This window comes from Oryzias latipes, chromosome 3, assembly GCF_002234675.1.
Source record: "Oryzias latipes chromosome 3, ASM223467v1".
Lineage (NCBI taxonomy): Eukaryota > Metazoa > Chordata > Actinopteri > Beloniformes > Adrianichthyidae > Oryzias > Oryzias latipes.
This window is the reverse complement of record NC_019861.2, coordinates 5,320,614-5,344,228: the sequence shown is the minus strand read 5'-3', so window position 1 is coordinate 5,344,228 and position 23,615 is coordinate 5,320,614. Positions and strand designations below refer to the sequence as shown.

Below are 23,615 nucleotides of genomic sequence, written 5' to 3'. Positions count from 1 at the left end.
TCCACCTTTGTCATGGTAGGGAGAACATGTCAATGTAAGGGTGGGGTCATAGGATGGCACAAGGGTTAACTTAAGAATGAGGTTGTCATTATCATCTGATTTTTGTGTGAAATCTATAAAATTAAGAATCAAGAAAAATACTAAGACAAAGTCTGTCTTCATTGTAAGGAAGCAAGAAAAGAACACCTGCTCACAACTAATAGTTAAGCATTTGACGTGGCAGGACAAAGGTTTTTATCCAAGTTCAGTTTGTTTAGGATGAAGTAAAACATTCAGTGAATCTGTTTTTCATCATTACTGGGCGTCATGCAGTTCTGTCAAAAACCTCACACTGCAGAGACACACTGGTTGAAAAAAAAAAACGATTCAAACAATGCTGAAAGATGTGTAAACTTTTATTGTCGGCTTCCTCGTGTTCTGCTGAAATGCAGGTTCAGGTGGCCTCAGGAGGCCTGGCTGACCCAAGGCCTGGAGGTATGATCCATCGCTAACATTTAGTTGGCTGCAAGGATCTGGTCGACCCACCCACGGAGCTCGGTGACACGAGCGTAGACAGCAGGAGTGTTGGTGGAGCAGCTACTGCTTCCCCAGGAGACAATACCCACCAAGGTCCAGACATTGTCTTTAGTGCAGACCAGAGGACCGCCAGAATCCCCCTGAAACAGCAGACATGTCGGAAAGAGGTAAGCAGTCAGGCAGAGGACAGGAAGGGGTCAGGGATGTTGGGGGGTGGGGGTGGGGGTTACCATGCAGGAGGTGGCACCAGCTCCTCCAGCACAGATCATGACATCAGAGATGTTGCTGCCCCAGTAAAGTTTGCAGTCGTCATTGGACAGCAGGGGCAGAGAAGCCTGCTGCAGGTTGTTGGGGGTACTGGGAGCTGTGGGAGACAGGGGGGGTAGTAAGACCTCCTGAACATATGAGCAGCTTCCAGGCAGGTCATCGTGTGTGTCAGAGTGCGAGGGGCATACCCAGGTGGTGGGTCAGGCCCCAGCCAGAGGTGACGCAGGTTGAGCCGGGGGCGAAGTAATCGCTGGACTCAGCAAGGCAGACGGGGGAAACGTGGGCGCCCAGATTGGCGGGGCTGGCCAGTTTGATGAGGGCAATGTCGTTGTTGATGGTGCTGGGGTTCCACTGAGGGTGGGTGAACACCTGAGGAGCACAGCAGGGAGTTAACGAGGGTGGGGGTGGGGGTGGGGGTGGGGGTATTGAGGAAGCGGACTGGCCGGTCTCACCTGAGCGGGGGTCAGGATCTGGATGTCCTCGTTGCTGCCAGCGCCCTTGTTGTGTTCTCCAGCGATCACACGATGGTACGTCCTGGAGAAAGCCACAAACCATAATCCAGCTGTACCCCCACAGTGTTCAGCTGCCAGGCCACCGATCAGGCACATAGATGTGCACCTGAACTTTCCTTATCTACAAAAACTGTTTCCACTTTTGTAGTGACAATAATAATAATAATAAATTGTATTTAGAAAGAGATGTGCTCAGATAAAAATCTCACTTTGTGACAAAAACATCTTCAGCCTGTTCACCTTCTCATTTACAGAGATGGAAATCATTAATCTTTCAATTTCATGTGAAAAATTTTTCTTTTTCATTTTTGAACCTTTGTTAGATTGTAAATGTTGTTTTGCTCCTAAAAGAACACAAATATTTTAGAAGAGTCTCGCTGATGTGGTACCTGAAGCTAAGCTTTAAGTAACACACACATTCTCTGCATTTAATCATGTTTTCTAAATGTGCTCTACTATTTGGTTGAGCAGGTAGGTAAAGGGTTAAAGTGTCCATAAGACCCTAAGGACATGTGTAGAAGGACTTAGTGGGACTTAAAATTTTCATCTGAATCACAAAACATTACAAAAAACAAAACCACATTTAACTTTGTTAAAGATGTGAATTCTAAACCATAAATAAACCACTTTAAAAGTTAGGAAAAAAATAAAGATGAATCTGGGCAGCCAGTTGTACACAACAGTAAATTATTCAGCCAGTCAGACTTTTGTGGTCTGAGAGGAGGAGCCTTAACAGAAAGTTCAACCGCCATTCAGTGTTTCAGGACCATCATGGAGGACAACCAGTGAAAAACATCTATTTGCTGTGGATTCACCTTCAGAAAAAGCAGCTGTTTTTGTCAAACTGACTTTTGAAGAAGTGAGAACCTGCTGAGGTTCTGGACTGACCTGACATTACAGTGAGCAGCCGTCACCACCCAGTTCTCGTTGATCAGAGATCCTCCACAGAAGTGAAAGCCGTTGGTTTGCTGTGGGGTTGAAAAACAAACAGAGGTGAGACGCTGGAACAGAGGAGCTGGGAAGTTCCTGAAGTCCACTGGCTTACCTGCAGGGACACCTGCCAGGGCCAGGAGTGAGGCACCGCCTCCTCACCGTTCACAATGCGAGCCTGGTGAGTCACCCGAGGGGGGATGGAAGGGGTGCCACAACCTGGCAGGAGGACAAATAGTGGATTAGGAGGTCTGTTCCCCTGTTTTCTCCTGGAAGCGGAGCTGTGTGTGATTTTTGCATGGCGTGCCACGTCCGGGTCAACGGACGGGTCAATAAAAGTTGGTTTATGACTCAGCCGAACATCAGAGAGAAGGTTCTGCTCCAACTGCTGCTTCTTTTCAGAGAGCTGCAGCTGCTGGATCTTACAGGCAGATAAAAGCCATCAGATGATGTGAGGAACGTCAATCAGCCTGTAGACGACCCAACCTGGTAAAGTCACTGAGCATGTTTGTGTGTGCCGGTCTCACCGTAGGCAGCGCCGATGAAGGCGAGGCAAGACACGATCCAGAGGAAGGCCATGGTGATGAAGACGATGCCAATGGGGACTGAGCTGCTGCTTTTATCCCTGGAAGCTGGCAGGTCGCAGCCAATCAGAAGAGTTTCATGAAGGCTATCAGCTGCTTATCAGAGCTGAGGCAGAGGTAGAGTTCCCACAGCTTTCACGCCCCGACATGCAGCTCTCTCATTGGCCAGTGGAGTTTTCCTCAACTACATTTATTTTTGGATAAGGAATAAAGCAGGACAAAGATGAGAGAGGGAGCAATGGCAGACAGAACAGACACAAAGTTTAGACAGGAGCTGAAAAATAGTTCTGCTTTCTGTTCTGGGGTAAGAAGGTTGTAAATAAGCTGGAAAATGAGGCTGAAATAGTTTTTACACTGTTTCCCACCACTGATGCATGATTGGTGAGCAGTGGCGACGTTTGACCTGAAGACCCTTTAAAGTGGAGGCAGGACATCTTGAAGTTGTGGAGCAGTGGCTCGTCCTCCTGAGGCTGCTGGCTCTGTAAAGACCTGACTTCAACTCAACAGCTGATTTCCTGCAGTCCGAACCAGTGTCAGACAATTCTCATCAAACTGTAATTATTTCATTCACTGGCTTTACAGAGATCTTTTTCAGGCAGTCAGCGCCGGAACCGACGGAGGTGTTGCCTTCGTGATAAGGGTCTGAGGTGAGAGCAGCTGCTGTCAGGCTTCGTGTTCACAGAGGCTACGCAGAGGTGAACTGCAGCAAGGTCATTGAACATTTCTACTGAATCATGAAAGCAAAAATGGATCATTTGTTCCATTTTGTGTCACCTCAGGAGGGAAGATAAGACAGACTTCGTGGTCCCTGTGGTAGAGTCTGAACCGGTCTGCAAGAGGGTCTCCAGCAGGCTTCAAAAACAGGTTGATGATCTGACAGGAAGAATCAGACCTTGAACTCAACGGATCTGGGTTTTCAGTGTCTAAAAGTCCTGGAGCGAATGCTTTTAGGTGGGGTTAGTTTCTCTGTGGATAAAATGTTGATGGGGATGAATCCAGACTTTGCTCATCACAGAGTGCATCCACTGCAGACCTGGGGCCTCATTTATAATACTTTGCGTAGGATTTGCGTCAGAAGTGGCGTACGGATGAAACATACAGAAATATTCGGATTTATAAAACCCTGCGCACGCACATCCTACGGATTTTTCCCTTAATAAATCACAATCAATTCTAAATGTAGCGCAGCTTTTGCGGCTTCATGACACGCCTATAGTTGCCCATAAATAGTCCGTGAAACGCCCACAAATGAATATTCATTGATGGCGAGATCATGGCAAACACAGAGAGGAAATCAAAAAAAACGTAACTTCACTCAATGTGAAGTAGAAGTTATCGTTGGCGAGGTGGAAAAGAGGAGAAAAATGTTGTTTGGAGGGCACAGTGTGGGCATTACTAATGCCAAAAAGGCATGTGAGTGGCAAACGGTGGCAGACGCCGTTAATGCTGTAGCCTCACAACTTCGGACCGTGGCCCAAATAAAAAACCCGCAGAGGTCCAACAGGACGGCTCGAGGAAGTCGGAACCGGCTCATAAGCCACTCGTCCTCGTTTGCCAGCATGTCTTCTTGCTGTCTAAAGATGCGTTCACTCCGAATTCTTCCATTTGCCACATCTTCTAAGAGCGCAAGATCAGCCATTGTGCGTCATTACGCATTGTGATGGGGCATTTTATTTCCCTCCATTTAATTACATCTGACAAGCTACAGATGTCGGTAATAATCCACGTGGAAATGGGATATTGATCAGCGCAAATGTAATTTCTTGTTGCGTTTTGAATGGTTGAGACATACGCCATACATTGTTTTATCAATGTAGTTGATGTAAATCTGTGTCTTTCAGACACAGATTTACATCAACTCTCTATATTAATCAACTACTGATTGTGTGTCTGCCTAGGTGGTCTGCAGCACGGGGGCTCCACAAGGGACAGTGCTCTCTCCTTTTCTTTTCACACTCTACACATCCGACTTCCACCATGACTCCAACAGCTGCCAAATCCAGAAGTTCTCCGATGACACAGCCATCGTTGGACGCGTGTCAGAGGGAAACGATCTGGAAGGTGATCAAGGACTTTGTGGCCTGTTGTGAACTCAATCACCTTCACATCAATGCCACCAAAATGAAGGAGATGGTGGTTGACTTCCGCAAAAAAGGCTTCTCAGTCTCCTATAGTGGACATTCAGGGACTGGACATCGAGAGGGTGGATGTGTACAAGTACATGGGTGTTCACATCAACAATGAACTGGACTGGTCAGATAACACAACGGTCCTGCACAAGAAGGGCCACAGTCGCCTCCACCTCCTGAGGAGACTGAGGTCCTTTGGTGTATGTAGGCCACTACTCAAGACCTTCTATGAGACTGTCGTTGCATCAGCAACTTTCTATGCTGTGGTCTGCTGGTGTGGAGGAAGCAATGAAAGGGACAAAAAGAAACTGGACAAGCTGGTCAAGAGAGCTAGCTCTGTCCTGGGCTGTCCCCTGGACCCAGTGGACTCTGTAGGTGAGAGGAGGATGGTGACCAAGCTGTCCAGGATTTTTCCCCCACTCATTTAGTCTCTCATAGTTGAGTTATATCCATGATGAAAAATTACAGGGCTCTCTGATCTTTTTAAGTGGGAGAACTTGCACAATTGGTGGCTTACTGAATCATTTTTGCCCCGCTGTATGTCCTTAGAATGCACAAAATGCAGCATACTTAGTGGTTCACTGTTTTGCTAAAGCAAGAAAGCCATTCCCTGTTGGTGAAGAATTGATCTTCCCTCCACATGATGTTTGTCATGAACTTCAAGGATAGGCTGCCGTTAAAAGACTAATGAAGATGCCTCTAATGGCTAGAATGGTGGCTCAGCTATAGTCAAAGACATTCATCTTTGGAGAGGACTAATATAACGCTATGGTACAATCTCCATCTGATCTGCAGATGTTGACAACAAGGACGTATTACTTGTTTATGCATATCTTTGTCAGAACAAGCAATGCAAGATGAAAATTACATTTTCTCTCGTTACATCATAGGTGAGCTGTCATCCTTTTTCCTACGTGCTTTATACTCTTCAAATAAACTTTTCACCTTTTTACATAAGTGTAGCTTTGTATTTGAAATCTGTGCATTCTGGAGGAAGCACAGAATGAACGAGGCTTGTTACAGTTTTTCTCAGTCGCTTTAGTACAATTCTCCGATCAGAATGAAATTCCCAAAACTATTTGTTCAATCTTCACATCATGATGTCACTTGTGCACATCATTTAAGCAGTTTCTCACTTTTTTGAACAAGTTGCAATTGCTTTGGTACATCCATGCAAATGATTATGTACAATTCTCTGCTCTTTGCTACATTATCAATTGTTTATGTCATGTTGATCAAAATGTATTAAATAGTTCACTGTGCTATAGTCAATAGTGACTCCTCAAAACACCTAGTCATTAGTTCATCGTACAAGTCATTAACTGCAAAATGGTTGACCAAGTTGTCATAATGGGACAAACATATTTCGCTGCATTGCAAGAGAGGATATTCGCTGTGATGTGGATGAGAATTTTTGGCCTAACATACAAGAAAGACAAGAGGTGTAGGAAGACCACACCAATTCCTACTGCACTGCCTGTACTGTTGGACAGACTATTGTCCTATCTTTTTTTCCCCTTTGTGTTACTGTTTGCAGTGGGTTTTTTCTATGTTGGTACGACATGGTCTGTCAACAAATTACAATATGAACAATAAAAGTGTAAATGTGAATCTTGTCCAGTCTCTTGCATTCTAACAAAAAAGGTGTAACTTACATTTTACAATAATTGTCATCAAAACTTTAGCCATAGTTTCCATCAGAACCTCCCTCTAAAGTACACAGTTATATTGACAACATGACTAAGTCATTTGACTGTCTTGTTCGTAGACAATGACACAAGGACTTGACATTCTGATGTCAATGACATAAAGACCTAGTTTTGAGAGATGAACTAAAGATTTTGAGCAAGTTACAGGCTTTTTCAAGAAATCCATAGTGTTTTGCTGTTTGTACAAATTGTTTTGAGAAATGCACACACGTTTTTGCAAACTTCAATTCTGATCTGAGAATTGTACTAAAGCGACTGAGAAAAACTGTAATATCAGCAGGGATATAAAAATCTTTAAATATTTTTTCTTACTTCTAGATGCATCTCCGCCATAGGGTATAAACCTAGGTAATCTAAATGAAACCTTTACTTTTAAAACTACTATAATTTTATTTTTCTCTAACCACTATGAAGGGGTCTAAGAGCCACATGTCGCTCCAGAGCTGCAGGTTGCAGACCCTGAACTACAGACTGGAGACTCTGAGGAAAGAGTCTGAGATTTTGATCTTATTGGATTTGGGACAAATTGATTATCTGCTATCAGAAGCAGCACTAAAAAGACATCAGTCCCTCTTTAACTGTGACACCCTCACCAGACACTTGCTTCTTATTTGTGAGATGGTTGTTTTTTTTTACTGATCATTCCTCCTTCTTTTTTTTTCTAGAAAATAAAACTTTGAGTGTGTCGCTGCGTCAAAGTCTAGAGGTGTCCCCTTTTCAAAAAGAAAATAACCAACTGATTTTTCATAGGAAAACACCAAAACTTAAACTATGTTTGGCTATAAAGGAAAATCCATAAAAGTAAAAAGTATTATTCCAGCTCGACTGTCACTTTGTTCCTGCAGTCGTTTCTCAGCCGTTAATCTCATTTGTTTGACTGCAGTTTCTTCTTCAAGACGTTTGCAGGAATTAAAAAGGGTGGACCGCTGAGCTTTGACGGTGATGAAACGCCACAAATGACACTAATTAAAGGAAGTCATTGTATCAGTGAACGCATTTCCCTTTAAACTGGACTTTTTCATCTCTGATGGAACACAAACATCACAAGATGACACTAAATTGTAATGCAGAAACTTTATAAAAGAAATCTGATTTCAGGCCCAGTTTGGCTTTTTGATAAATAACTTTATGTTTAAAAATCGAAATTTTCCTCCTCCCTGCATGAGGAGTTGACCTTTAAAAAGCCTTTGGCAAAGAGCTGGAAGCTGCTTAGTTTCTCTGTGACAGAACTGTCCTGCTTTTTTACATCCATCATTTCTGCTTCTCCTTCAGTACATTTTCTAAACTGTCTTTACTTTTCTTTTTCCTTTTTACATAAAATAAGGATTTTTTTGTTTGTTTAACATTTTGTCTCAGTGACAATAAAAAAAGGATTTTGATGCATTAAATGTTACAGCTACTCCAGTGCCGCTTGTCGTAACCCTTGTGCTATCCTAGGCACTTTAACATTGGGAGTGGGGTCATCTGGACCCACTAGACAGTGCGCTGAGCCTTTTTTGTTCAATGATTTGTGATCTTCACTGGTGTCCATGGATTACATGAAATCTTTTCACCTTCATCCACCTTTGTCATGGTAGGAGAACATGTCAATGTAAGGGTGGGGTCATCTAAGATAGCACAAGGGTTAAAGTGATGAATCGGATGTATCTGTCCCAGTGTCACGTTCTAAGCTAAACTTCATCCGTTTGACTAATCCAGTTTGTAACCTGACCAGCAGAACTCCTGCATTTCCACCAGCTGGTTCTGTTTGGTACTGCAGATGGATCCCGCCATCACATAAGTGCTGAGGGTGAGGAGGAAATTCCCAGGATCACGAACAAACCGTCACCTGAAGGTCTCACATCAAACATCAAAGGTGTGACCGGACTCATCTGGGAGCGGCTTTGCTGTTTGGTTCTGCTGCGATCCGGCTGTTGTCCTAACAAAATCAATCATCTAATATGAATGACTGAAACCAAAAATCATAACTCACACATGGACAATCTGGAAAATTCATTGACATGATGGATGAGTCCAGGAAATAACCATGACGGGTTCCTGGCTGTGTGCCTTGTTTGCAAAGCTGCTGATGAGACAGATAACCAGCTGCTGAGCCATAATGACTGTGATGAAGCTTCTCATCCTCCTCCTCCTCTGCCAGCAGACTCCATAAAGTAAAAATGAGGACAAGGTGACATCAGTCACTTCAGTGAAGGAAACATGCGGATCATCATTCCTGTGCTGTCTCTGCAGTAACAGGCTTTTGGATGCTGACACCTGTCCAACATCCCTGTCCACATGACATCCCATCACCTGAGGGAGGGTCCTCGGCCCGGAGAGTCCTCACCACGCTGCTCCTTCACTCCTGACCCTAAAGCACTGAGTGGGAGGCTGCTGCTGAAGGATGCTGAGAGGAAAATCAGATCTTCCACTTCCTCTCAAGAACTCAGAAGTCGATTTAAGAGCATTCTGAAAATATTTGGCTTCAAAATCATTTTCAGAACTTCTCTTAAATAAACTCAACCTGGGTGTGTTTTTGTCTTTATCTGGCAGTTTCTTTGATCAAGGCATGAACAGGAAGCATGCTTCCTACAAAATAAATGCAGACACTTAAATGTAACGTGAAGGGTGTGCATGCCACTTAGCAAAACTCAGTACAATGAGCTCTACTGGGTTTGAAAAACACATGATATGACGTTCATCTAAATTTTGTCAGTGAATTAATGCCCATATTTAATAGCAATTCTTTATTTTTACTGTGCATGCTCTCGATTGCATGCAAGTGAACACACAAATCCCTCATCAGCAGTGAGCTGCAGGACAGAACCAGTTCATGGAGCCATGGTCTGCAGTAAGACAATCATTGTCAGAACAGTCCTGTATCATTCTGCAGGCTGCAGATTCAGAGTTGAGAACCTTTTAGTCTTTTAAGGGTCATTGTTAAAAGAGGCTTCAGACTTAAAGCTGTTGAGGAGCATCGAGAGGTGGAGAGCAAACATAAAGCTGTTACACAAATAAAGTGTTTTCAAACAGAATATGCATTGACGAAGTCAAATAGTTTTCCCTAAAGCAACCAGGGCCATATAAACACATTTCCCCCCTAAACTGGATTCACTTTATTCTGAAAGAGGAATCCATTCTCTCTCAACTTGTTCTTTTCAACAGCAGAGCAAACAGATGAGAGCTGAAGGCCTCTTGTGTTGGACCGATTTTACCGTTACAACAGGGGGTTGTGATTCTCCTGACGCACAAGCGTTATATTTGTATAAACGCCCTTTTGTTTATATATACAGTGGTGGACAAAATTGTTTGTACCCCTCAGTTAAAGAAAGAAAGTCCACAATGCTCACTGAAATGACTTGAAATGTTCAAAAGAAACAATAAATTTAAATTTATTGAAAATTAAATAGTCAAAATCAGCCATTACTTTTGAGTTGTTGAGTTCTTAACGCCCCTCTCACCCTCCGCGGGTGGTTTTCTCCTCCAAGCTCGGGTCCTCTACCAGAGACCTGGGAGCTCGAGGGTCCTGCGCAGTATCTTAGCTGTTCCTAGCACTGCGCTTTTCTGGACAGAGAGGTCTGAGGTCTTTCCAGGTATCTGTTGTAGCCACTCCTCCAGCTTGGGGGTTACTGCCCCGAGTGCTCCAATTACCACAGGCACCACTGTCACCTTCACTTTCCATGCTTTCTCCAGTTTTTCTCTGAGTCCCTGGTATTTCTCCAGTTTCTCATGTTCCTTCTTCCTGATGTTTCCATCGCTTGGCACTGCCACATCCACCACAACGGCTTTCCTCTGTTCTTTATCCACCACTACAATGTCTGGTTGGTTCTCCATTACCATCCTATCAGTCTGGGTCAGGTGATCTGGAAGTCCCACAGGATCTTTGCCCTCTCATTCTCTACCACCTTCGGAGGTGTTTCCCATTTTGATCTTGGGGTTTCCAGTCCATATTCTGCACACATGTTCCTGTATATTATTCCAGCCACTTGATTGTGGCGCTCCATGTATGCTTTCCCTGCCAGCATCTTACACCCTGCAGTTATGTGCTGGATTGTTTCAGGCGCCTCTTTGCACAGCCTACACCTTGGGTCTTGTCTGGTGTGGTAGATCTGAGCCTCTATCGTTCTGGTGCTCAGGGTTTGTTCCTGAGCTGCCAGGATGAGCGCTTCGGTGCTGTCCTGTAGGCCAGCCCTTTCTAGCCATTGGTAGGACTTCTTGATATCGGCCACTTCAGTTATGGTCCGGTGGTACATCCCATGCAGGGGTTTGTCCTCCCATGAGGATCTGTCCTCCAGCACTGTATCCTCTGCTCTCCATTGCCTGAGACGTTCACTGAGCACACTGTCATTTGGGGCCTTGAGCTTGATGTACTCATGGATCTTGGATGTTTCATCCCTGTGAGGAGCTTTAGTGTTTTAACATCCGTGGTCTGTATCTCTTCCTTTGGCCATCTTATTATTCATGCAGGGTATCTGAGAACTGGCAGTGCGTAGCTGTTTATTGCCCGGGTCTTATTTTTGCCATTGAGCTGGCTTCTCCATATATATATATATATATATATATATATATATATATATGTTTTTTACAGAGGTGAAAGAGAAAGGGAAAATTGTGAAGAGGGTAAAAAAAAAAAGGGTGGGAATAAATTGGGGGAGGAAGTGAGAGGATGTGAGTGCGCCACTGCGCTAATTTGAGAAGGTTATGACTTTGAGCTTCACAACATTTATGGTAGACCAGCTAGGAAGAAAAATTGTATATTTAAGAATGAAATTCACAAATGTTTTATAACTGACCATGGATCATACTGGAAAATATCTGATGTGTGCATCACTACACTGTGGTTTAGGAGTGAGAGATATAGCAGACAGGAAGCAGTGTGACACTGTGCATGTGCAAGTGGGGGTGGTGGTACAAGCACGTTGCCGAAGTGTACCATATTTTCATTAGGGGGACCACAGCCTGAGTGGAGAAGTGGGGAGGTGACTCCCCGGACCCCGGAGCATCCCCGGCGAAAGGAGCCACACAGTCCCAGCAAGGTGCAGAAGAGGCTGCCCTACGGGGCACGAAGGGGGCTTCCCCAGCACCACGGAACATGGATATACCTGGTATCAGGGCCCCAGATCATGAGCCAGGTAATCAGCAGCAGATAAGGCAGGGTTTCTGGAAAACTAGCAGGGGGCTGGCCCTTGAGGCCTGGACACCCCTGCCCTAGATGAATGAAGGTGTCTAAGATGAAAGGAAAAGTAGAATGGAGAGCGGGTGCTTACGAGGGCCCAAGAGAGTGCTTCACTGATCCCTGACAGATTTCAGTCTCAGCAGACTTGCTGCTAAAGTGATTGCTAAAGCCCCTTCCTGAGCTGCATCTGACTGCTTTCCACTGGTCACAGAAGGCGGTTTTACTTTGAAAGGGTAAAACAGGATGCAGTCTGCGTTAAGTCTGTGAAAGTGTCTTGTTTCCAGCAGAGTCCGAACCGGCTGCTGGAAAGTGGGACCCTGGCCATGAAGCTGCTCTGACTCCCAGGTGCCCCCCCACCATGCTGCCAGGAAACGACTCCTCCGTGCGCTCCGAGTCCCAGGACAACAACCTGTCTGTGCGCGCGAGCGGCGGCGGCGCGGGCGGCGGGGCCGGCCCGGAGGCGGTGATCGTCCCGGTGGTGTTCGGGCTCTTCTTCGCAGTGGGGGTGGTGGGGAACTGCCTGGTGTTGGTTGTGATTGGAAAGGTGAAGAACCGCGGCGGAGCGCGCTCCCTCAGCCCGACCAACATCTTCATCGTGAACTTGAGCGTGGCGGACCTCAGCTTCCTCCTCTTCTGCGTGCCCTTTGAGGCGACCATCTATTCCCTGCCTGAGTGGGTGTTCGGGGGGTTCCTTTGCAAGTTCGGGCACTACTTTTTCACCGTCACCAAGCTGGTCAGCATTTTTACGCTCGTGGCCATGTCAGTGGACCGCTACGTGGTGGTGGTGCGCCCTAAAAAGTCTGCGTGCGCCCGCAGCCGCATGAGCGCACTTGTTGGGCTGTGCGTCATCTGGATGGGGTCTCTGGTGTGCTCGGTGCCGGTGGCGTTGCATCAGGTGGTCACCAACCACCCGAGCGCCCCGAACAGCTCGTTTTGCTGGGAAAACTGGAGAGGGCCATCCAGACAGTTCTACAAAGTCTCCATTCTGCTGCTGGGGTACCTGCTGCCGCTGCTGCTCATCTGCTGCTGCTACACCAGGGTACGGTCAGACTAAGCTTCATGTAATGTTTCACCTGTGCTGCTGTAAAACGCACGTTAATCACAGCGCGCGGGGGTCAAAGGACGCGCGCAAAGTCCGAGAGTCATAAACTGTGCGTAAAGCTGCGTTTCGCGCGCGCAGCGGCATGGGCTAATGTCATCTGAGCAGTAAAACAGCTAAAATTGAAGGGAAACACTTTTGGAAAAAGCAAATCTTTGTTTAGTAAAGGGAATCAGAATCTTTCTGACTGCTTCTCTCCCTGTTGTACTGGGGAGTTACAGTCAGCAGAGGTGCACCCCAGCCTGCTGCACTCCGATCTCTGCAAAACTCAGACATGGGGCTATGAATGCCTTTTAACCACTAAGAACGTTTTGCATCTCCATGTTAATTCAGGTGCTTTTCATGTGGCTTTGACATGGCTCCTCTAGTTCACAGACAGGTTTGGTTCAGCTGAGAGCCACATTTGATCTGGATTTTGGTGCAGTCCAGGCAGGATCTGGAGGAAAAGGATACAGCATGGGGCAAAGTGGGTTTGATGCGGGGTGTTTTTCTACAGCAACACTCTGAAGAACAACATGCAGTCAGTGGATGAAGACATCTGCAGATGTTACATTTTAGAGGGCGTTGCCATTTCGGAACAAAATGTAACACCCTTCCCTTTCTGGAGCTCTCAATGAGGCATCGGTCCATGTTTCCCTGCTAAACACAGCGAGTAGAAAAGGAACAGAACTGAAACATTGATACAGAGCGAACATAATTGTAGAAACATAAAGAACACTGCAGCTATTATCCTAACAGCTGTAGTGGATCTTTGTGAAGCTCAGATCTGCTGTCCTAAAGCGGCCTCAGTGGTTTTCTGCGATGCTTTATTGAACACGTATTTTATGATGTTATGATTCTGTTCAAACCTGTCACTTGAGTTGGGACATGCTGGGTCGTCACAGGGCTCGCGGTCTGGTTTTGTCAGAAATGTCTTTCAGTTTTACAAATATTCAGCATAAAATAGGTTGTTTTTACTGAGCTGTGAATTCTGAAGCCACGGACAGACCAGGCGTGTGACACACCTTCAAGAACTCGCTAAACACGGGTGCTGGAATGCAAATTTAGTATATGGTGTTCACATTGGACAACCAGGGAGGGGCTTCTTCTTCTTCTATTGTTTTTCTACTCTTTTACTTTGTGTGAAATATCAAAGTGGTGTAAATCTGGTGAATCTTGCTCCAGGCTTTTTCTTTCACACCTCTATTCCGATACATCAAAGACTTGGCGGGATAGAATTCCAGCTAGGAACAAACAGCAATTATTAATTTCTCCTCCCTGATCGATTTCCAAATGTTTGTACTTCCATGAGTTAACAGGGTCGCCATCCATACATCATTACAAAGACCTAGTGCCTGATTGGTCAAATTTGACCTGTTTTAACTTGCAAGTCACGTTCAATGGTCGCACGTTTTGTATGTAGAGCTGAAAATTGCCGTAGAAACTTTCGTTGCTACAGGTGAATGCGAATGTTTTGAATGCAGAAGCCCAAAAGATGTGTTTACACACATTTCTATAGACTTTTCATTGGAAATGGCCGCTTTAACATGAATGGCGCGGCCGGTGTGAACGTAGGTTGAGTCAACTGAGTTGTTTCTGCCCCACTTACATTTTCTCTGTAATTTTATCCATCTGTCAAGTTGATGTGGTCCTGTCATAGGCGAGGAGACTTTATTCATCAGAAGAATTTATGAGGACAGAAGTGCAACATTAACATGACTCTCATTTACATAATGTCTCCAAAATACAGCAAAGATCAAAGAAATAGCATGGATGCTTTTAAATAGGGGTTGGTGCAAAGACCAAAAAACTGCAGCTATGGAGCCTTTGCTGAAGAAGCTTCTCAATTGAGTTTGTTATCCAGGTGAAAACGCAGGTAAGGGGGCTAGATGTTCGCTGGAGGGTGGAAGTCCTGCTGAAGTTCACCACCTGCTGGTGTTGAGGTTTAGATAGTTTTGTTTTCACCGAAGACCAGATGACGACTGTATTCACCGTCCCTCCCCATCGTCCACAACCTTTGGACGTCATGCAAACTGTAGAGGTCCCACTGCCGAGCTGACATGGCTATGGATGATTCTCTCCAGGGGCTTCATCAGATGTAAGGGGTTGCGATCCCAGCACAGGATCTGGGATGTTTGTCACAGGACTTCAGACGTGAAGCTAAGACTGAACATGTGTGTGACCATCCCACAGAGCTGCTCTGCCCTCTCCCAGATCAGCCTGGAAATGATGTCATCTGGGCCTGGGGTTCTGCTGGTCTTCATCTTTCTCAGTTTCCTCCTCGATCTGTGGACAGTTGTAGTGTTCACCAGGCTCTGATGTCATCTGCGTTTAGAATGTATTGACGCTGTTGGGTCTCCCCCGTGGATTTGGGTCCTCTCAGACCTGATTTGGGTGGGATTCAGCTTTGAGTCCAGGATCCCACAGGCATCATCCAGTTCAAAGTGTTCGTCTTCATGCCTGCAGATCATGTTCTGATCTTTATTTGTCACAGATCAGTCATTCGACCACAATGTTCAATTTCTTGCAGATTCTCTGGCACCTTCATAAAAAGATGAAGAACATGTCCAGGAAGTCCCAGCGCTCCAAACAAAAGGTGCACATCTCCTCATCTCTTCAGTCAAATGTTCAGTCGTTAACACTGAAATCTTTCATTTTCTCTTCAGATTATTCAAGGGCTGGTTGGTTTAGTTATAGTGGTTTGATGACGTAGAACAACTCATATAAAATGATTGGGTCGGGTTCTGCGCCAACAGAATGATAATGCTAAAAATTACAATAATAGTTACTTTTATTTGAAGTGCCTTTCAGGACACTCTAGGTCACTGTATAAAATAAAACAGTCATGATAAATTGCAATTTAAGACAAAAGTAACAAAATCACAGGTTTTGAGTTTGGATTTAAAAGCATCCATAGAATTAATGTTATGGTTGTCAGGGAAAAGATAGTCTCAGAGTTTGGTGCAGAGCGACTGGAAGCTTTGCCAACCATGATACCAAGGGATGTACAGGGAGATGAATGGAGGAAGAGGATCTAAACAAGTTCTAGATGGTTTTGAAGTTAAATCGAAGGAATTTGTTTCCATCCTTTGGATAACTGGATGAAGTTGATGAAGAACAACAATAATGTGAACAGAAGACAGAGTTTTGAGGATGCGTGCTGCGTATTTCTGGACCTGCTAAAGTTTAGGGATGGATTTTTGGGGGATATCAAGCAGAAGGGACTTCCAGAAATCGCAAGGCAGTAGATGAGAATGGATGTGAACCATTGACTGTATAGAAGAACTGGACTGAGTGACGTCACCCATAGAAAAAGACTCGCTTCTGACTCCAACCAAATGAAGTCGATTCAATCTTTTCTCTTGTTATTTGGACGCACACATGTTGGAGCCAGAAGACGTCAGCAAGCAGTGATTGGTCTGAGTCATCATTTCTATGGCAGCCACTTCTGCCAAGCAGGATGAGCTTTTTGGAAGACCACACCCCCACATATTTAAAAGTGTTTTTGGGAGAGCCTGTCAATCAAGCCTTTGAGTGTTTAATGTGAGACTATCTACTTTTATAGACATCTGTTGGTCTGTTTATACCAAGAAAAAGTTGCAATAAAGAATAAAAATGAAGAAAATGCCGATTATCAGGAACATGTGAAAAAAGGGATCAGATCAAGAATGGTAATGCTGACCAATAGAATGACTGAGTAACAGCTGTTTATTTCTCTATAGACGTCTATGGGATTTTGGATTCTTGGAGCCAGCTGGTACGTCCTGTTTGGAAAACAAGGGGGAGGAGTCACTCTATCTAGTTTTTATATACAGTCAATGATGTAGAGTGGGGAGTCAGGGAGAGGCAGAGATGGTTAATATTGCAATGGTGAACATGTGACATTATGATGTGAGAATGACAGGATGGAGGCTGTCAAAGACATCACACAGATTCTACCTGAGAGGAGGGCGGAGCCAGTGTGCCGTCCATGTTAAGAGAGAGACTCTTTTTTATTTTTAGAGAGATTAGATTTAGTTCCTATCAGAAGGAGCTGAGTTGTGTGACTATTCAGGTTTAACAGGTGAACCAGGATTTAGGAGTGGGGATATGGTACGAGAGGTAGTGTGGAGTTGGGTTTTTGCTGGACGTCAGACAGTGAGCAGACGTCCTGCAGCAGCAGATGTCAGATCAGTGAGCAGCACATAGTTTACAGCAGAGTATCTGCTGCTACTTGGGTCACTAGAAAGGAACAAAGACTGGAAAGTAAATATTTAGACCACAAGACTAAGAATAGAGGAGATCCCCTGTGAGGAGCTACACAACTTCATTCACAGACTTTCAGGATCCGGTTCTGTTCTGCTGAGGCTCCTCTACAGTGCTTTCTTCCACAGACGGAGGACTTTCATTTGGGATTTAGGCTTCTGTAGAGACTGATAACAGACTTGATTTAGGCTAATGAATAACACACCATGAAAAACAAACAGGAGGCCGAGTCATAAAATCACAACTTTTATTAAGTGCACTGAAGTGTGGAACCATCATGTGAGGAAAAATAAATCAAACAGCTGCTGGAAACTCACCCAAAATGCATTCAGATTTTATGACCCTTAAATAAACCTTGACATCATGCTGTTCATTGCTGACACAGGATGCAGAGAGAAAAGGAAGTCACTCCTGTCAGATCAAACAGAATTGTGGAAGCTTTGGCAAAAATAACGACAAGGTACTAATAAATCCTTGAAATGAATACAGAGCAGTGTTTATTCTTCCTGAATCATTCCAAATCAAAACATCAGCTTAGTGAGACATGATTTGTCTGGGAATCATCTGCTTTTGAAAAGACACCTGAGATAAAACAGCTGAATGATTACAGATGACAGTAAGCGGTAATTCTTTAACACTTGATCTTTGTTTCCTCACAAACGTTCAGCCTTGAAAAGTCAACAAAGAGCTTGAGTCTTCCTCTGAGCACAAAGCTCTCCTGATGTCAGTCCAGCTCCACTCCTGTTTCAACGACATTAACACCAACATTTATGAAAGAAAACATCCATCCAATCTTCAAATACAGTTTTACATTCAGACAAAACACATGTGAACATCACACCCAGACAGGTGACATATACCACCTTTGTAGAAGATCGGGCTCTTTTTAAGCCACCAGGAGGCGCTGCAAGGCAACAAGGGAGGGAAACGACAGTATAGGATCAGGGGGGTATTCCAGAAAGCAAGTTTAAACTACCCTGACTTTAACCCTGAACTCTGGCTGAAATCCGCCTGAACTTGTTTACTCTGGGTATGTCTGTTCCAAAAGACCGGATATGAGTTAGCGTAATTATGCCCGACTTGGTAAGCCTGGGTTAATGTGCGTGCACGACAAGTACATGAAGGTTTTCTCAATGGATCGACGATTTCCGGAGGCACCATGGAAACGTGGAGTAAAAAAGAGAGCGCTATACTTCAGTGAGACGGAGTAGGAGATTTTAATGACAGCGTATGAAGATTATAAAACCATCAAAAAGTAATACTGCTGCATCATCAAAAGAAAAAGTTTCTGCTTGGAGAAAAAGAATGGACAGAGTAAACGCATGAGGTTCTTATCTTATTTTCAATTACATTGTGATGTGTATATATATATATATATATATATATATATATATATGTATATATATAACTTATTACATTTAAATGAGTTGATTCAATTGGTAACAAGTAACTGAGTTAAATTTATTCAACCTAGTTTCTTATGTCTATCCAACTCAATAGTTGTTTATACAACTCAAATTTACATATTTATCAAACTAATGTCATATTACTCAAATTCAATTACATGTTTTTCTATCTTAATTTATTGTACTGCTTGAACTCTGATATGTCTAAGTTAGAGGCTGCAGATTTTCTCATTTTTATAAAATTAAAATAAATGATACAGTGTGGATTTACAATGTATAGCATGCATACAGCTAACATGACTCTGACTGTAACGTTCATATGCCATATTGTTGAACTAGGGGTGGTAAATAATCTCATCATCCAGACAGACAAACAGAATGGTATCCCACAATTCCTTGCACTGCCAATCTAACAGCAACAGCAAGGTTACACCTACTTAATTGAATTAATTTGAATGAAAGTAAAAAAACTGTCTGAGAACTACGTGTTATTTTTAAGTTAACTGAACTCCAAAAAATGATTTATCTTAACTGAAGCAAATAATTAAGTTAGATTAATGTAAAAAGGTTTATCTTTCCAACATCCATATGTGGTTTTATCACCCTCTTATGGTGGAAAAAGTATTATCTGAGCTTCTTCATCCACTAAATCATCTTCAATTGGACAAGCCATGCTGCTTCACCTCTCTGAAAACAAACTAACCTTAAACTAAACCTGCTACAGACCAGGTTATGTTCAGAGCATGAGTTGCCAGGGGAACTAAGCATACCCTGAAACATACCTCCATTTTTGGAACTGAAAGCTGAGGTTATTGGCTTCCTTAGCCTCAAACTTACCGTGGTAACTAGCATAACCTGCTTTTTGGAAAACCCCCTGGAACATTTCTCAAATGACAAACATTCAAGTGGATTGTAAAGACGCAAAGGTGTAACGCCAGACTAAACCATACCATTTCGGCCCCCGTTGGTTGTATGGCCATGGCAAAATGGAATGGACTGGTTAGTTGATTGGCTAAAGGTCATTCCGACAAAAGAGAGCTCCAAGAAAGTGTCTTTGCTCCTCTTTGCTACCCCTGCAATTTTCTCTCAAACAACAATAAATGCTTTGTTTGTAGGAGGTAGCTAAAGCCAAGCCATTGTTGTTGTTGGCGTTACACTGCATGCGCCGTGACGGTCCAACTGTGAGTGAAATAGCTCACCTGGACCATTCTAAACCGGACCAGACCGGACCGGTGCGTACCGCTCAGTGGAAACAAGGCTTAAGAGACAAAAACATACATGTGTCCATATTTATACAACATAAGAAAATACATGGCTTCTTAAAGTACACACAATCTCTATCATCCCTGAGTTATTAGCTGAAAGCACATTCTCTTCCCTTTAATTTCTGTGCCAAATTAATCTATTGTCTGTATATCTTCTGATTGGTCTGCCAAAAAGGCAGGACTTCCTAAGTTCAGGCAGGTGGGACCCCCGAGATGAAAGATGACAAATTGTTTTCTTAGTTTGAATTTTGGGGCAGAAAAAAGAGGGATTGCCCTCCGCCTCTGTAAACGTATGACACAAAAATGGTACATTTTGTTTGATTAGTTAAACTTAACCCTTGTGCTATCCTTGGCACTTTAACATTGGTAGTTGGGTCATCTAGACCCACTAGACAGTGCGCTGAACCTTTTTTCTTCAATGATTTGTGATCCTCACTGGTGTTCATGGATTAAATGAAATCTTTCCACCTTTATCCACCTTTGTCCTGGTATGCATAACACGTCACTGTGAGGGTGGGGTCATCTAAGATAGCACAAGGGTTGAGTCAGAAAAATGAGGTGCTGGTGGTGACAGTCAGTGGCTCAGTAACCTATTTTTTGCTTTTTTCTTCTTTTCCCATCATTTCTTTATCAGTGGGCACATATACAAATAGTGCAGGGAATCCATTTTCCCCCTGTAGCAAGATACCTAGAGTTACCTGAATACAGGTTATCAAATACTCATTTTAAGACAGAGAATAGGAGAACTTTTGAATTTTAAAAACAAAAGTTGTCATTCAGCCAAGAGTCTTTTTTTTAATGTTGTAATTGGAGAAACCCTCATTATTTGAAGGAGATGACACCATGCAGCAGAGGAATGTCACAGTGTGTTGGAGGTGATGTCCTTATTTTAGCTAAAATAACCATAAAAGGTTGAGGAGAAGGGAGGAGGCTCAGGGGAGCAGCACAATCAGATGACTGCTGGGAGAAAGCATGGTGATGTGGACTTTGTTGTGGAGATAACACTTATTTGGCAGAGACACCAAAGATAGATTTCCCTCCTTCAAAAGATGAGAGAAATGAACAGACGGAACCCTAAAAATAGATGTAGCATCAAACCTACAACTTTACCCAGGATTTCTGTTTTCACTTAAACGACCGTGGCGCTGGGACAGTGGTCAGCTGCCTGTGCCTTTCAGGTTCGTCTGGGATGTTTTGGGCAAATCATGACAAAAAAAAGCAGGTAATGAAGATAAAACTGTTTGACTCATAGTGAAAATCATTAAACAAACTGTTCCTAGAAATAAGTAAGGAGGTTAATTTTATTTATATTGCACCTTTCATCACTAGGACAGTGAACTTCCGCTGACAAAAACATAAAAAGGGCATTTCTTGAACTCAAGACAATAAACAAAGAACTACTTCCCAGCTTTTTTCTGGACCATCAACAAATGAGGGTGAAACCATTCTGGACCAGGTCCCGCACGACGGTTTATGTCAAACCAAGCCACCAGATTCCCCATAATAGCCTTATATGTATTTTATCAGTTGAAAAAAGGAGTCAACTAGATACTTTTGGTTTATAGTCAAACGCTGGAGGAGAATTTGGGACCTATCAAATGTTTGTGCAGAGGCACAGAGACAGAGGCTGGAAAAAAAGAGAAATGCAAAAAGGAATAAATTCAACCAAAGTTTTCTTTTTAAATCTGTAGCATTCCATTTCAGTCAGGGTCAAAACACCGTACCTGCTTTAGCTGTTCCAGACACAACTTTCAAACACCATTATGGGTTTTTGCAGAATGTGAAGTACAATAGAGAAGGAAGGCGTCCGCAGTGATCTGAACATCAACATTCCCATTCATTTGGAACCCATTATTCTGTTATTGTGGGAAAAAAAATCAGATAATAATGAAGACATGGCAACATTCCCAAAGTGTGTTAGAAAATGTAACCAGATTTAGAAAATCAGAAATTGTGTTGCATAAAGATTGAACTCAGCAAGCAGCCAAATTTGAAAAGACTAAACAAACATTTATCTCAGACTCCTGGAACAAAGTCCTGGTAAAAGAGTAGATTTGAATGGGGCTTGTGAGGAAGAGATACATTTTTATGGTCTGTTTTTAAATGTTTATGAAATGTGATGCTTTTGTTTTGTCAGACGGCTCAGACGGTCCTCCTGGTCGTTACAGCTTTCACCATCTGCTGGATGCCCCACCACATCATCGCTATGTGGGTGGAGTTTGGCACCTTCCCTCTAAATGATGCCTCCTTAGCGTTTCGCATCGTCTCCCACTGCCTGTCCTACGGGCATTCCTGTGTGAACCCCATCCTCTACGCCTTCCTGTCCAAGAACTTCCGCAGAGCCTTCTGTCAGGTCTTCAGCCACCTCTTCACGCACCAACCGCCATCCAATGGTACAGTTCGTCTGCGCATGGACAACTTCTCCACCACACACTCTTCCACCAATGTGTGAAGCATTTGATGGCAGGTGTAGCTGATCATGTCAGTTAACTCCTTCAGATTACATAACAACAGAAGCATCAGTGTTTGGGTGCTCGGATCACTGTTAGCCATCACTTGTCCAGCCGCAGAAGATCAAAAAGACGCTGACTTCACAGAGAGGTTAAGGATTCAGAGAAATGGGCCCTAATTCATTTCACATTTCTGTTTTCTTGCGGTTTGAATCCATGAGAACATGGACAGGGAAAACAAGAAAATGTCATAGGAACACACCTAATGTTCCACTGTGTATCAGCCCACTGCACCAAATGATGCTCCTTTGTTTGTGCCCTTTCAGCTACCTACATAGGACGTTAATCACTGAGGCTGCATTTGTTTAGTCCCTGTTTGTTATTTACTTTGTGCCAAAAACAAGTAGCTCTCTCAGTTTCTCCTAAATCACAAGATGTCAGGAGGATTGAGGTCAGTTTCACCACAGTCAACCTGAAAAGACTAACATTCTGCGATGTCTGACAGCCTGAAGGAATCCCAAACCAAACCGAAAACAAAGCCTGCACAATAAATCGCAAATTTATCGTTATCTGATGTCAAGCTGTGTAATACGCATATCGCAAAAGAGGGCAAAAATTGCGATAAATGGTTACCTTAAATGTGCTAAAGCAATCTTATGGCAGCTTGAAGTATTTAGCGACTCAAATAAATCCCTTTATGCATAAAAAAATTAAGGCTCAGCCATCAGAACATTAATGACCAAACCTCTCCCCCCTCCTTACTGTAAACGGGGCTGCGTCTTCTGATGAAGTGTCTGATGAAAGTCTGTTTATGTCTCCAGAGGAAGCGTCTAGGTGAAATTTAATTGTGTGCAGTAGGGTTCCCCTTCTTCTTTTAAGTCCGAGCCAAAGCTGCTTTCCAGATTCTGTAACAAACTTTTTGTCACTGGATTCGTCCTCTGAAATATTACATACATGTCCAAAATTTACTAATCAGTACAATGAAATGAATGTGATGTAAATGAATGTCAGAGATTGCTGTGAATGTGAGCAGAAAGCCAGACTCAGCACTTTTCTTTTTCCCTCCTCTGTGTCTTTACTCTGACTATTACACACACTTTGTATTCTACTGCGTCTGTTCCTGAATAAAGACAATATTCACATCTCTAACTATGTAGTTTTCTACAACCTGCCTATTTTCTGACTTTGATCTGCTTCTCCTTTGTGCCGCAAAACTAAACACAGAACTCTCATGGCGTTCCATGGCTGCCATAAGCTGAACGAGCGCAAAGATAACATAGCGGGTGTATTCAGGACTGAGTGAGCGAACCTTACAACCGTGCAAGCGGACTGCTAACCGAGCGACCCCGCATTTTACAACTGCACAGTT

At 43.6% G+C, this 23,615-nt stretch overlaps 2 protein-coding genes and 1 long non-coding RNA gene across 3 annotated transcripts; 2 read left to right on the top strand and 1 right to left on the bottom strand.

The window, feature by feature from the left end:
- Positions 1-377: 377 nt before the first annotated feature.
- On the bottom strand, positions 378-2,872 carry LOC105356289 (chymotrypsin B). The gene is made up of 7 exons (XM_023952045.1): positions 2,753-2,872; positions 2,341-2,444; positions 2,184-2,263; positions 1,236-1,317; positions 972-1,152; positions 747-880; positions 378-656 (listed from the first exon to the last, which is right to left on the bottom strand). The coding sequence occupies exons 1-7, from the start codon at positions 2,802-2,804 to the stop codon at positions 495-497; spliced, it is 795 nt and encodes a 264-aa protein (XP_023807813.1). The 5' UTR covers positions 2,805-2,872; the 3' UTR covers positions 378-494.
- A 35-nt stretch (positions 2,873-2,907) lies between these two features.
- LOC105356291 lies at positions 2,908-5,887 on the top strand. Its single transcript, XR_910492.3, has 3 exons — positions 2,908-3,504; positions 3,589-3,673; positions 4,708-5,887. It is a non-coding gene; the product is annotated as an uncharacterized LOC105356291 (long non-coding RNA).
- Positions 5,888-12,081: 6,194 nt separating this feature from the next.
- On the top strand, positions 12,082-23,395 carry LOC101175549 (galanin receptor type 1). The gene is made up of 3 exons (XM_011487414.3): positions 12,082-12,841; positions 15,411-15,476; positions 21,934-23,395. The coding sequence occupies exons 1-3, from the start codon at positions 12,161-12,163 to the stop codon at positions 22,246-22,248; spliced, it is 1,062 nt and encodes a 353-aa protein (XP_011485716.2). The 5' UTR covers positions 12,082-12,160; the 3' UTR covers positions 22,249-23,395.
- Positions 23,396-23,615: the final 220 nt, after the last annotated feature.